The sequence below is a fragment of the Hibiscus syriacus genome, unplaced genomic scaffold (genome assembly GCF_006381635.1).
Source record: "Hibiscus syriacus cultivar Baekdansim isolate YM2019G1 unplaced genomic scaffold, ASM638163v2 tig00110429_pilon, whole genome shotgun sequence".
Taxonomy (NCBI): Eukaryota; Viridiplantae; Streptophyta; class Magnoliopsida; order Malvales; family Malvaceae; genus Hibiscus; species Hibiscus syriacus.
The window spans coordinates 6,467,608-6,481,304 of NW_024062733.1; the positions used below are offsets into that span (position 1 = coordinate 6,467,608).

Sequence of the window (13,697 nt, forward strand, 5' to 3'; positions counted from 1 at the left end):
TGACTAAGGTATATCTTGACGTTTCTAGAAAATAGAGTGATTGACATATTGGTTAAAACGACTTGGGTATTCTTAACACTTGTGGAGATCTTCATCTTTAAAGCAAAACTTGGGATTTCAAAATTTTCTGCAGGTTGATCATACAACCCCTTGAAGAAAATCTATGATAACTTTGCTTATTCTACTAGGGTCTACCAACACGACACTTAGATCCTCACACGAAGGTTCTCCTTATCTAGTTCACTATTTATCATAAAAGAATGGATGTACTCATGCATACTGAAGCAATATGAAAAACTGAGACATCTAAAAATATACCTGACATCTCTTCTACGTAATCGATATCCTGACCCTACTCTTTTACTATCTGACAAGCGGGATCAAACATCATCAAACTAGAAACAGGTCAAATTGCTCCTCTACTCTCCTGCCCGAGCATAGAACCAACGCCAACCAATCTAGGACATTCCTTCATAATACATGCCAAGGACCCATAATCATAGCACTTTTTAGAAAGCTTGAAGCACATTTTTCGATATTTTTGCCATAATGCTCACACTCTGGATACCTCAAAACTCCATCAGAGCCTCTAGAGCTTGCTACAAACGAGGAAGCTGGCAGTCTTTTACGAGACCCTACGACTAACCTCTGACCCAGTTAGAGTGACGAAGCTCACGTCACTCTCCTCTACTCACGTGGACCTCTGGTTCTGTTGGCTACTGACTGAGATCAGTCTTCTGGCACATAAGTATTTATACTCGGGCTATTTGATTCACCCAACAAACTCTTCCTCATAGCTTGCACACTCTCTACGGCCTGTCGTGTCAAGTCTGAAAACACTTTAGGTTGGTCTACCGCCAACTGCTCATGGATATCAAGATGAAGCCCCTCAAGGAACCTCTTTCATCTCAAAGGCTCGATCGCAACTAACTCTGGTATGTAACGGCTCAACCAAAAAAATCCCTCTCGTACTCGAACACTGAGCGAACCCCCTGAACCAACTAAGAGAACTGCATGCTCAAACCATCTATATACGCCTTGTTGATGTACTTACCTCTTAACTTAGTTAAGAAACGATCCCACGTAGGCTTATCTGACTATAAAGACATCTCTACAATCTCCCACCAATCGATAGCATAACCCTTGAGTAAAGCAGTGACACACTCTAACTTACCTTCTGGGGTAAGATGATGCTACCTCAGAGTCTTCATGGTCTCTCTCAACCATTGATCGATCAAAATCGGATCATCATCGTCTGAACCATAAAAGTGAAATGTCTTATAGCTCATCGTATCTCTACTGGGGTCTCGACCAACACTAACATACTTTGGGTGGTCGGTTGCATAGTTTGTGCTCTAGGAATGAGATTTACTATCTCCCTAAGAGTGGAGGTTAAACCTTTGAAGAAGGTCGCCTCTGTGACTCACGTGCTTAATGGAATCCGCTGATCCTCCACCCTAGGCAGGAACTCCTCACAGACACTGACTGGATAAGAGTCTCAACTTTTCATCCTATCCTCAAAACTATGCTCGGAACTATCGGCCATCACAACGCTCTACAATACAGATTAAGAAATGAGCACTATCAGGATTCCAGACTTATACAAGTACTTTAAGAACCTAGGAACATGTATTCACTCACACCTTACTAAAACTGACCACTGGGTCCTAGGACTGACTCAATCTGACGCTCTTATACCACTAAATGTAACACCCTAAAATCGATTAGGCCTAAAACGCCACACTAAGCCACTGAGGTAACCCCTGAATTTTAAACCTGTTCATTTTCTTTTCAAACATACTAAATGGTATCATAACAAAACATAAATAACTGTTATAAAAATATTTTACAAAATCGAAACTCTGTGACACATAATTTAAAACCAAAATAATACAACATTGATTTTAATAAACTGAATACATAAGTAAGGTTCTATGAATACATATGCCCACTAAAGCTATAATATATTACTCTGTCAGAGATGCTGGAAGCAACTGTGCTCCATGAACTACCCAAGCTACTGACCTGCCAACGAAAAACATCTGAAGGTTGAGCTTACAAAGCCCAACAGTATAATCACTAATCTAGAGTAGCATAAAAATGTCATAAACATAAGCATGCTGAATACATGGTACTAAGCAGTAGGTGCATGTATAACCTAGATCAAGTGCTACCTACTTAAGGCTTTACTGCTCTATCACTAAAGTAGGGGCCTCACACTTCCCTTAATCTTCTGCTAAGGGCCTCGCCAAGGGTCTCTAACCCTAATATTTATACTGATATACATTACCTAAATGACACCCGAACGTATTGTGTTTTATCTGAATGCACCCTGACATACTGTACATTATCTGAATACAAACCTGACTAACATCTGGTCTCGCATAGCTCTCAAACACTAGTTATTCGGGGAACATCAGTGTCATATAGTATCGACGTAATTTCTACATACATAATGAATAATCTCCTAGTCCTTACATAACTATCAGGTAGATCACTGAGAGGAACCCAATGTCACATAAAATCGGTACAATTCTCACACAAACTGAAGCATTGGCTTGGACTCACATAGCCTTCAAGCCAAACTTTAACATATATGACATACTGAACTGATAGGACTATATATGCATGATTGACAAAAACAGACATGGGATAGGTTTGGTGGTGTGGTCGGAGGAATTCATGTGCATCTCGAAATGACACCCCAACCTATCTTAATAGCCTAGAGGTAAGAACCGAAATTTACGTGCATCGAAAGCTTACCTGACTGTACTGAACTGACATAACTAACCATGCATATTTAATGCCCACAGGCCACATAACACTGACATTGCTAACCCACTCCTCGTGATTATTCGAGCCTCACACCTTATTTAGCCCCTAAAGTGCCTCGTGCACTGGTAACACTCCAAAAAGGCAACTAAGATAACCTGGGTATACCTTAACATAGTTGGACTCACTAAAGTGAAATCAACGACACTCAATTGCTAACTCGCTCGTTCTCTCATCTAGAATGTTATGTGAAGGCTTACTTATTATTTGAGGAACTGGCTAGCCCAATGTTTGGCTCGGGTTCATTTTTTAGCTGGTTTCAAGCATTTTTGACCTATGAAGTCTTCTTGACTTTTAATTCTATATTTATTAGCTTTTCAATGTACTTTAAATCGTATTAATCCAATATCAAGAGATCGAGATATATCCAAATTACTGAATAATATACAAGTTGAAAACTCATACGGGATTACAACCATTCATCTCATTCAAAAGAAAACAAAGGAGCCACTATTAACTAAAATACTAAACGGCTAAATATCTTATGAACATAGGATTTATTTAACAACCAACAAACCTTAACACTAAACACGTCTAAATATCCAATTATTCTTGAAGTTAATTTAGAAAATAAATGTTCTCTTAATTAATTTTCGCAACTAATGCATGTCACATCATTGTACATTAAAAGGAAATTTAATGGATATTAATATAATGTTATACATTATTGCATAACTCTCCTCAATATCCTAAATATTAAAACGAAAAAGAATTATAAATTAAGAATGTTAGAGGTGAAAAAATTTAAGAAATTGAGAATTTACAATGTTATGGTACAATAATCTAAGAATTAGAAATAAAAAATTTAATATAAAATAAAAATAAAAAATATATAAGAAGTCAGGTATTGAGTAGTTGGGTATCCGACTAAGTGGAATTTTGTTACTCGAACCTAATCAGAAAACCCGTAAAAAATAACGATCCAAGTACTTGACCCGTAAATCCAGATATTTACCGATAATTTTTATGTTGATCTAGCTTCGGTTGATCTAACTGTATTACTCGATATTTGGCATATGAACTAGTTCAATCTTCTCCTACATGTAATGGGGAAACTAGAACCTGTAACTTAATACGACCGATATATGTGTTCATAATATACTATAAGAGAAGAAGGAAGATTGATCTCGTTGAGTTGGTACTACTCATTTCTTATGTTCCTGCTTCTATTCAAATGGTCTATAGATAGGATCCCATAAAATTAGAAAAAAAATGACAAGGCAATTTATAATGTTATGTAGCGTACTTCCCTTCAAAACCTCTTGAACTAAAAAGGTACTTCCCTTCAAAACCTCTTGAACTAAAAAGGACGACTTGCCCTTCTTGAGTTCACTGAAATTTTCAAAGCTCATGCTTTTCGTAGCCATTGAATCTGACATATTCATCGTACTACTTATCGGATATCTCTTGTAATGATCCTCGCTCAAAACTATCTATATACATCCTCAATTGAAGATATTTCAACGTAATACACTTAATAGGGTTACACCTGATATAATCTGCTCTTACAAGTGTTCCTGGTATACATATTTATGTTCCTCACGGACTAAGTCTTATTATTACTGATCGTACTTAGCTCTTATGAACCCTAAATTGGTCAAATTTAACCATCCAAAGTGAGTAGTATCGATACCCTAGGGTTAAGTATCGATACCCCTATGAGTATCAGTACCAAAAATGCATTTTGTTGCGAAATTAGGTCCCCAGTATATATATTGTCACCCCTGTAATATTGATACTCCTCTTAGCAGTATAGATACTCCAACCCAAAATCCCTAATTTTGCTCCAATTTAACCAGTATCGATACCGTTTATCCCAATATCGATACCCAAATCCTGAAATGGGTATTTCAGGCTCAGAAATCACTCAAAAATCATCCCAAATGACTTGGTTTGGTTTCTATACTTATTCTGAAGATTTTTCAAGTTGATTAGGGTCTTAAGGTATCATAAAAACATGTTATTAACACCTAAAACATGATTTGCTTGAGAAATCAAAGATAAACCCTAAAATGCTCAAATCACCAAATCTTAGCAATTACTTGAAATTTAATACTCCAAAGGACTAGAAATACACTACGTTGATTTTAGAAACCCGAAATGAACTTGATTTAGCTAGCAATCACCCTCCTCAAGGCTTAGATGATAAATACCCCTCTTTTTCTTACAAAATAAAACCCAAACCTTGAATCTTCAAAAATGAGGTTGCTAGGGGGTTATTATGATAAAAATGAAGTATAAAAGAGCTCAATATATTACCTTGCTATGGAACTTGGAGAGGAAAGGAAGAAAGAAGAGAAAAGAAGAATATGAAGAGGAAAATAAGATACCCAATTCCAAAAAGAAGTAAAACCCTAAATTTTAGCTTTAAATTCCACCAATGGTATAATTGCACTTTTGATCCTTCGTATTTTGTCTCTTTTTTAAAAATCTCATTTTATGGCTAATTGGGTCTCAAAACCCATCCAATTAAGCCCACCAACTTAATTTATAAAATTCACGAGGTTTACATACCTCTCGGGTAAACCCAAAACTATTAGTCTGAAATTTGGGGTGTTACAAAACTAGTGGTGACACAACCTCAAAATTTCAATTAGCAAGTCATAGGATAAATCATTCAAAAATCTTTGGTAAGCCATTAAAGATAAGAGGAAATGGGTAAAGATAAAAAAGTTGAAATCATACTTACATGGAACAAGATTGAGCCCTCAATATATTTTATAGAACAATCCAACAACAGAGAATGAAAAAAAAAAATAAAAAGTCTAAGAAAATCTATTCATTTTCCAATAGTAGGGGTAATCTTATAACTCAAAACTATAAAAAAAATGACGTGACATCTTAAATTATGTCACTGTATAATACTCTTTAAACCATATGCTCATTGCATATCATAGTCAATCTAAGATTTAATAGAAGACACTATCTTTTTTTCCTTCCTTTTCCTTTGGATTTATTACTCTAAAAATTCATTTACCTCTCAACAAATTGGCTGAGTCATGATTCTCCATTCAAATAAAAAAGGATGATCATAAATTATGTTGAAAATTTTATTTTTTTATTTAGGGTAAATTATCGAATTGAAGTTACATCTTTAATATTTGTAAATATTAAAAAACTATAATTAATATTATAACATAACAAAAAAATATAACATAACAATATTATAAACAAAAAAATTATGTATTTGATTATAATATATATTTAAATTTTATGATTTTATTTTTAAAAGAATATTAATGATAAATTTATTATTGTTGTTTATTTTAAAGGAAGTCGAAGTGCTCTAGACAATATTTGTTAAGTTTTGGATATTTTCTAATAAAACGAACACCGAATTCACGTTTAGGAGGTTAAAAATGAGTGAATTAAAAATTTTAGGATCTAACAGTTAATGACGATGACAGTCGATATCGATCGACGGTGACGAGCAACGACAATAATGAGTGATGACAATGACGAGAGACTTTGGTAGAATTTATGGGTCAAACTGATAATTTATTTAAAATTTAGGGGGTCCAAATGATATTTTATCAAAAGTTTAAGTTCAAATTAGTATTTTGTATAAAGTATATGGGTCAAACTAAAAATTAACCCTTTTTAACTTGCCACGTCATCATACTAACAATTTACAGACTAAAATATAGTAGGCAAGAACCAAAGTGATCAAAATTTAATAAATACAAAATGTAAGTGACCAAAACTTAATTTTTTTTTAATTCAATTAGAAAAAATGTATAAAATAAAAGTGACCAATCAAGTGGTTTAGCCAAAATATAAACTTAATAAAATAGTATATAGATATTCTTTGAAGCCGTCAACGGCACCGTTATTGCGTTCCCTTATTTTCGCTCCAGTTCTCCATTTTTTCCACATACCAGATTCATCTGAAACTAACTTCCTCTCGTGACTCTCTGCCGTGCCTCCGACTCAAACTGTAGCTGCCACCGGAAAATTTAGTAATGGGCGGAAAATTTAGTAATGGCCTTCATTTCCCTCAATTTTTGAACGAAATATATAGAAAATAATCAGTCTAATTCCCCCCCCCCCTACAATTTTCTTTAATCCGATTTTCTTCACTTCTTTCCTCAAACCAAACTGTGCAGCGACTGATTTCCTACCTCCATTTGTTTGCTTTATAATTCACTTTTTTTTTTTCATCTTTAGATTTCATTTAATTCGGTCTTTTCTTCCCTACTTTACTTATTTCTTTGTTTCTTCAGCTGAATGGAGTTCTAGAGATTGCTAAAATTTCACTCAAGCCTCGGTATTCTTTTTATTCTCCATTGCCTTTCAACTTTATTTTAAATCCGTTTTGGAATTCGGTGGTTCTTTGGCTTCGTTATTTTCAATTTTAGTTATCTATTGGCTGCAACTTTTGTCATGCTGAGAATATGTAGAGCCGTGATGTTTTATTTGGTGTTTAAGAACATGCATGCTTAAATAAATCAAACGAGTGGGTTATGAAGCTGTTTGGCTGAATCATATATGCTTTTTATGATTGTTTTCCGTGTCTTGGCATTCAAAGGCGTAGAATTCAATTCCATTATCAAAAAAGTTGTTTGCTGCAGAAATTTTTCCTTCTGATTCTTATTCAGGTTATCGAGATCATATTCTTGATTAGATAACTTCTGCATAACTACTAGACACCAACCTTTAAGCTACTGCTTCACACCATGTACCTGCAAAAGTTAACAGGAAAAAGTCATACACTTACCATGGGCTATTCTCATTTCTTTTGATCTAGAAGCGTGCAGCAGATCTATCATCTTTTTAAACCTTTTGTATGACAAAGTTGTTATTTAGAAATGTATGTAATTTTTTTGATATGCTAAATAACTGTTAATATGCATCTTATTTTGCTAGGACTGCCGGTTTTTTTTTTTCCATCCTGCACCTCAAGAGATATAGAGGTTTTAGTGCTTAGAGTACACCTTATGTCATTGGTAACACTTAAAATCACATTAATTCAACAGTACAATATAATAAGTTAAGTAGGAGAGGTTAAAAGGGGAAAGAAAAGGAAATAAAGCCAGAAAAAACCATAGCAAATAAGTGATTGGGACACATTTTCTTGGTGGAATCAAGCGTAACACAATAACACAGACATTAATGCCTCTTCAACCACAAGTCAAGGCAATTATATTTAGACAGAAGTCTGCCACCCAAAAAGAAAGAATGCTTACACATATATCAAATAAAATGAAAAAACGGTCCATCTTTCCATACCTGTTCTTGATAATCTCTATTTTGGGTTGTGAAGAGTGCGGTGTGGTTATTCCTATCTTATGCAAAGTAAGATGCTGTGCTGCAGGACAGGAAACGATTTCAAAAAGAAAAAAAAGATTTGATGATGATTTGTTTGCAGATAGCCGATCTGGATTGAAGGTAAATTGTAGATATTACTTTTTGTTGGAACTCCTTAAGTTTTATGTTCAACATGTTCCATGATTTTCAGTTGTCCATCATGTCTGTTCCTCGAAGCTCTGCAGATTAGTTATGATTAGTGACACTAAAATCTCTCGCATTTAGTTGCCCAAAAAATTTAAAATAAATATGTACGAAACATAACAGCCATTATGATGGCAGCAGCAGTTTCCTATTTCAACATTTTGATTTGATTCTACTGCTGTTACCTTCTGCAGTAAATATCCTTACTCCATATTTAATATCTTTATTATTTACATTGTGACTCTAGGTTTAACAGCTTTATTTTTCTTTCTTTTGATGCTCTTTTTCCTTATTTTTGAGAATTGTTCTGACCATTCCAATTTACTGATTATGTTTAATAGTCAAAACTTTCCTCTGCCAGTCTTCAGTCTCTTCAAGACCAAAATTTGCTCCTTCAACTAATACTGAGATTATCCTTCGCCATTTTCTTATTCCATAAAAGAATGCTTTCTTCTCATTTATGCTGCTACATTTGTTTCTGCTATTTGAAAAAAATAAGGTAGACCTGAATTAGATTGCATGAGGAATTCATGTAATTTGCAATGTTTCAATGGGCTGTTCAGAAAGAATATCAGTGCTTAACCTTGCATTTGAATGCTAATTAGTTTCAAATTTCTGAATTGTAACTAAGTCGTTTTTTTCTTTGTATTTGGTTGTAGAGAATGTGGAGGACAACAAACAGAGTATTTTATTTTGGGTTTCTAAAGAAATTAAAGTATTGGCTCAAGTTAGAGATAGTGGAGTATTTAGTTGCTGCATTATCCTCGCATAAACTTTATTGTTATTATTTTTTTTATGGCCTAGCATAGGTTAAAATTAATCACATTTTCCTTGCATGCTTAGTTTTTCTTCTTCTTTTGTTATCTCAAAATTAAGTTGTTGCTTCTGTTTTGCCTATTGACAAAAACTTCAATTGCAATATTATCTTAATTTTGTTTGATTTAATATGCGTCAATAGATGCCGCGGAGGTCAAAAACTTCTTCTGTAAGCAATCTTCCTGTCATCCTGAACATTGATGACTTTAATAATGAATCCAATCACAAAATGATTCAATATATTGTTTATTGCACCAGATGTTCCCAAATTGTTGGTCATATACCAAATTAGTTATTAAACTTCAAAAGATTCTAATTTAATCTCAAACTATCAGTATTGTTCCAATTATGTCCTTCTATTTGCTATTTTGTTCACTTTTCATTAAATGTTGGTGACACATGTCATCATCTAATTGTGACACATTTTTTTTTAAATTTTTATTTTATATTTTATTCTTGTATTTTGAAAAAAATAATAAAGGAACAATGGTAAAAAATGAAGTAAGAAAAATAAGTGTTGAAATCATATGGTGACACGCGTTGCCATTTAGCACTGACAAAAAATTAACAAAATGGATAATGGAAAGACCTGATATGGATATTAGTGATAGTTTGAGAACTCAATTAGAATGTTTTCAAGTTTAGAGACCAGTTCAGCAATTGACCCATAATTTTCTGATGTCTGATGCAAATAATCCTTAAATATAGTTTGAAATAAAAATGGCCATAGCCTGTCTTACTTTTCTCATTAAATTCATTGGATAAGTTTATGATCAAAACTTAATTGGTAGGGTGATTTTTCATTTGATGCATTATTTGGCAACTTGGTTAATGAGCTCCTGCCGTCTTTACGCGAAGATGAAGTAGATTCAGCAGATGGACACGGCATTGGAGGGACTGATGCTCTGCCAAATGGACATGCCCGTACAACTTCTGATGCTACAAAAGTTGCGCAAGGACTCAATGCACCTCTATTCCCAGAAGTAGATGCTTTATTATCACTGTTCAAGGATTCTTTTAAAGAGTTGATTGAACTTCACAAGCAGGTGTGTTCTGTAATATGGGTTTGATGAATCCTGTAGGATTCATATTAATTTTAATATTCTTGGTATTGGTTGAAGATTGATGGAAAACTCAACAATCTCAAGAAAGAGGTTTCTACCGAAGATGCTAAGCACAGGAAGACACTAACTGAGGTCATTCTGCAGAGTTCCTTCATACCTTTTCTTTGAAATCTTCACGTAAAAATGTCAATAAAACAAGAACTTATTTCTTTCATGCCTAAACTTCAACAGTTTTATAGTGAATATTGAGATAAATTCTTCTTGTTTTTGTTTTAAAATTCCTTCACATTTTTACCTTGGCTTAACCACAGCATGACATTACGTAAAAAATCAGATATTTTTTTAAGATCTTTCAAAATTATAAGTTTTTAGGTGAATGTGAATCTAATATGGTTTTGGATCTCCAGCTGGAAAAAGGTGTAGATGGCTTATTCAACAGTTTTGCAAGGTTGGATTCACGTATTTCAAGTGTTGGGCAGACTGCAGCAAAAGTGGGAGATCATTTGCAGGTAAGATTATTCATTATTTCGGCTACCGCTAACTGGTTTATTTGCTACTAGATGGTCTTGCCATTTTTCTAGTTTGATAGCATTTCCTAAGTGCATTTATTTGTTATCTTCTGTGTTCAGAGTGCAGATGCTCAGCGTGAAACTGCTAGTCAAACCATAGAGCTCGTAAAGGTAGTGTTGGTCTATTTTGTGTCCTATATATTGCTTAAATTGCATTAACACGTTCACAATTTTCTTACTTGCAGTACCTGATGGAGTTTAATAGTAGCCCAGGCGATCTAACGAAACATTCACCTCTATTTTCTGATGACAGCCGTGTTGCTGAGGCTGCGTCAATTGCACAAAAATTGCGTAAGACGACTTTACTTTTTTAAAGTTTTAGTTGTTTCACAAATTCAAAAGCTTTTTTATTATCAGATGTGTACATGAAAAGGAGTGACTGCACGAGATAATAATGAATTTGTTAGGGTAAAAACTGTTTGAAAATTTTAACTTGGCAAGTTATAATATATTTTAGTATGGGCAACTTATTTCTAACTACAGCTTTTGGAATATGAATTTTTATTCTTTTAACTACTTTATAAACAACCTTTTTATCTTCGGTAGGATCGTTTGCTGAGGAGGATATTTCAAGAGCTATGCCATCAGTTGCAAGTGGTACAACTGCCAGCAGAGGATTGGAAACTGCAATTGGTAATCTTCAGGAGTATTGCAATGGTATGTAACTGTTTTATTACAGTCTTATTGTATGAAGCCCTTATGATCTATGAGAGTGGTAAAAGAGTTAATGAGTGACTTTTAGATTGCAAGGGGAATTTTGATGAAAAACTTTAGTTACCTAAAATAACTAGTCATTGTACCTAAGTTCTTTTTATCATCCTGGTCCTTCATGAAAGCTTTAGAATTAAATTTTCAAGGGAAAGAATCCACTAATTCTGTCTTATTAATGGGTTTGCCTATCATGTTATGACAAGTTTATCATGTTTCCCATGTGGTTTTATCTCTTTTGCCAAATCTCTGTAGAGCTGGAGAACAGATTGCTGGCTCGGTTTGATGCTGCATCACAGAGAAGGGAATTGTCCACCATGTCTGAATGTGCTAAAATTTTATCTCAGGTATTATAAATTGTATATTACTCTATAAAATTGTAACTCAATTATCAATTTATTCTATTTCAAGCAGGCTATTTAAATTTATGAAAGGGTCGTGTTAATCAATTCGGAATGTCTGTTTCTGGAAATTGCAGTTCAACAGGGGCACTAGTGCCATGCAACATTATGTAGCGACCCGTCCAATGTTCATTGATGTTGAAGTGATGAATTCAGACACTAATTTAGTTCTGGGCGACCGAGTTTCTCCTAACTATGTTGCCCGTGGTCTTTCTAAATTATACAAAGATATTACAGGTCTAGAGATAGGTTAATATATGTAAATTGAAGGGCTTGAATTCATCACCAAATTCTTGTATCTATGTTGTTTCTCCTGCAGATACTGTACGAAAAGAAGCTGCCACAATTATGGCAGTATTCCCTTCTCCTAATGATGTTATGTCAATCTTAGTTCAGGTGCCTTGATGATTATGTTCTTCATGTTCCCATATCAATGCATTTTTTCAATTCATGTGCAGCAGCACCATTATGAATAAAGTTTTTTTCTAATTATGGCTGGTTTCTTATGTCTCTTGCAGCGAGTTTTGGAGCAGCGAGTTACTTCTCTTTTGGACAAATTATTGGAGAAACCATCTCTTACGCATCCCCGTCCCACGGAGGAAGGTGGAATTTTATTGGTGAGTAAACTTATAGAAAATTAATCCATTTTTCCTTATTCTAATTGTAAGTAGATGTGACACTTGACTTCGTATCATATTCCACTTGAGGCTTCAGTATCTGAGAGTGTTAGCTGTGTCGTATGAGAAGACTCAAGAACTTGCTAGAGACCTGCGAGCTGTTGGATGTGGTGATTTGGATGTTGAAGGTAACAATATTACAGCAGCTCCTTTGCAAATAACCTTGTTCTGCACATTTCTTTTATAATGTTAACTACGTTTTTGGAATCAGATAAATTATTATTTGATTAAAGTAGATAGTTTAAGGTTGGTTATTTGGAACTACTGATGGGATTTAATAAAAATAGACCAAAGTAGATAACGCTTGTGTCGGATGAATTTACAATCAAGAGAGGTTACGTGACTTAACAAATGTGAATTGAAAGTAACCACAATCAATAGCTATTTTATGCTCCTTTTATTACTAAATCTGAAATTTGCTTGTTATTACAGGTCTTGCAGTGTCTCTTTTTTCTTCTCACAAAGATGAATATCCTGACTATGAGAAAGCCTCTCTTAGACAACTGTATCAAGCAAAGGTTTACATTTAGATGATCTCCTAAAGATTCAATGGTTGATTACTTCATTGTTGCAGCCTGTAACATCTGTGATGCTATGCAGTTGGAAGAACTGCGTGTTGAAAGCCAGAGAATCTGTGAGCCTAGCGGAACAATAGGTCGTTCTAAAGAGGCTTCAATGGCTTCTTTCCCTCAGGAGATATCTGTTGCAGCTGCAACAGAGTTTGTGCAGTGGAATGAAGAAGCAATATCCAGATGCACATTATTTTCCTCGTTGGTAATAATTTATCCACTGATCGACGTTATGCTCATTTTGTTCTGTACAATTTTTGTTCATGCTAAGAGACATGATTGAAATCACTGGGCTTGAGCACCTCAGAGGGGTTGTAGGGGAAAAAATTGAGTCTTTCCAATTTTTCTATTAACTATATTGCTCTTGAAATTTTGTCTAAATCTTATCATTCCAGGAGTTTCTTAAGCTTCATGTGGGCTAATATTTTGTTTCAAAACTTTGAAACAAAGCAATTCAAAGGCCTTATCCACCACCATGACTGGTACATTAAGTATTGTTACAGTGACATGATTAAATATATGAAATATAAAACACAAAGCTTTTGGTAAAAAGAAATGGGTGGAGTTATCGAAACCATATATAATGACTTAAATGTCATCAACAACTAAT

At 34.3% G+C, this 13,697-nt stretch overlaps 1 protein-coding gene across 2 annotated transcripts in view; it reads left to right on the forward strand.

The window, feature by feature from the left end:
* Nucleotides 1-6,674: 6,674 nt before the first annotated feature.
* LOC120124910 (exocyst complex component SEC10b-like) overlaps nucleotides 6,675-13,697 on the forward strand; it is a 43,691-nt gene continuing 36,668 nt past the window's right edge. The window contains exons 1-17 of one of the 2 annotated variants that reach the window (XM_039143468.1): nucleotides 6,675-6,810; nucleotides 7,056-7,099; nucleotides 8,147-8,220; nucleotides 9,242-9,308; nucleotides 9,889-10,145; nucleotides 10,221-10,295; nucleotides 10,571-10,672; nucleotides 10,793-10,843; nucleotides 10,918-11,023; nucleotides 11,279-11,389; nucleotides 11,696-11,787; nucleotides 11,919-12,078; nucleotides 12,161-12,237; nucleotides 12,360-12,458; nucleotides 12,556-12,646; nucleotides 12,951-13,036; nucleotides 13,119-13,292. In XM_039143468.1, coding sequence (XP_038999399.1) covers nucleotides 9,242-9,308; nucleotides 9,889-10,145; nucleotides 10,221-10,295; nucleotides 10,571-10,672; nucleotides 10,793-10,843; nucleotides 10,918-11,023; nucleotides 11,279-11,389; nucleotides 11,696-11,787; nucleotides 11,919-12,078; nucleotides 12,161-12,237; nucleotides 12,360-12,458; nucleotides 12,556-12,646; nucleotides 12,951-13,036; nucleotides 13,119-13,292 — 1,548 coding nt within the window. In that variant the 5' untranslated portion in view covers nucleotides 6,675-6,810; nucleotides 7,056-7,099; nucleotides 8,147-8,220. Of the gene's footprint in view, nucleotides 6,811-7,055; nucleotides 7,100-7,928; nucleotides 8,221-9,241; nucleotides 9,309-9,888; nucleotides 10,146-10,220; nucleotides 10,296-10,570; nucleotides 10,673-10,792; nucleotides 10,844-10,917; nucleotides 11,024-11,278; nucleotides 11,390-11,695; nucleotides 11,788-11,918; nucleotides 12,079-12,160; nucleotides 12,238-12,359; nucleotides 12,459-12,555; nucleotides 12,647-12,950; nucleotides 13,037-13,118; nucleotides 13,293-13,697 lie in introns of those variants that run through there. The other variant, XM_039143467.1, reaches the window with a different exon arrangement.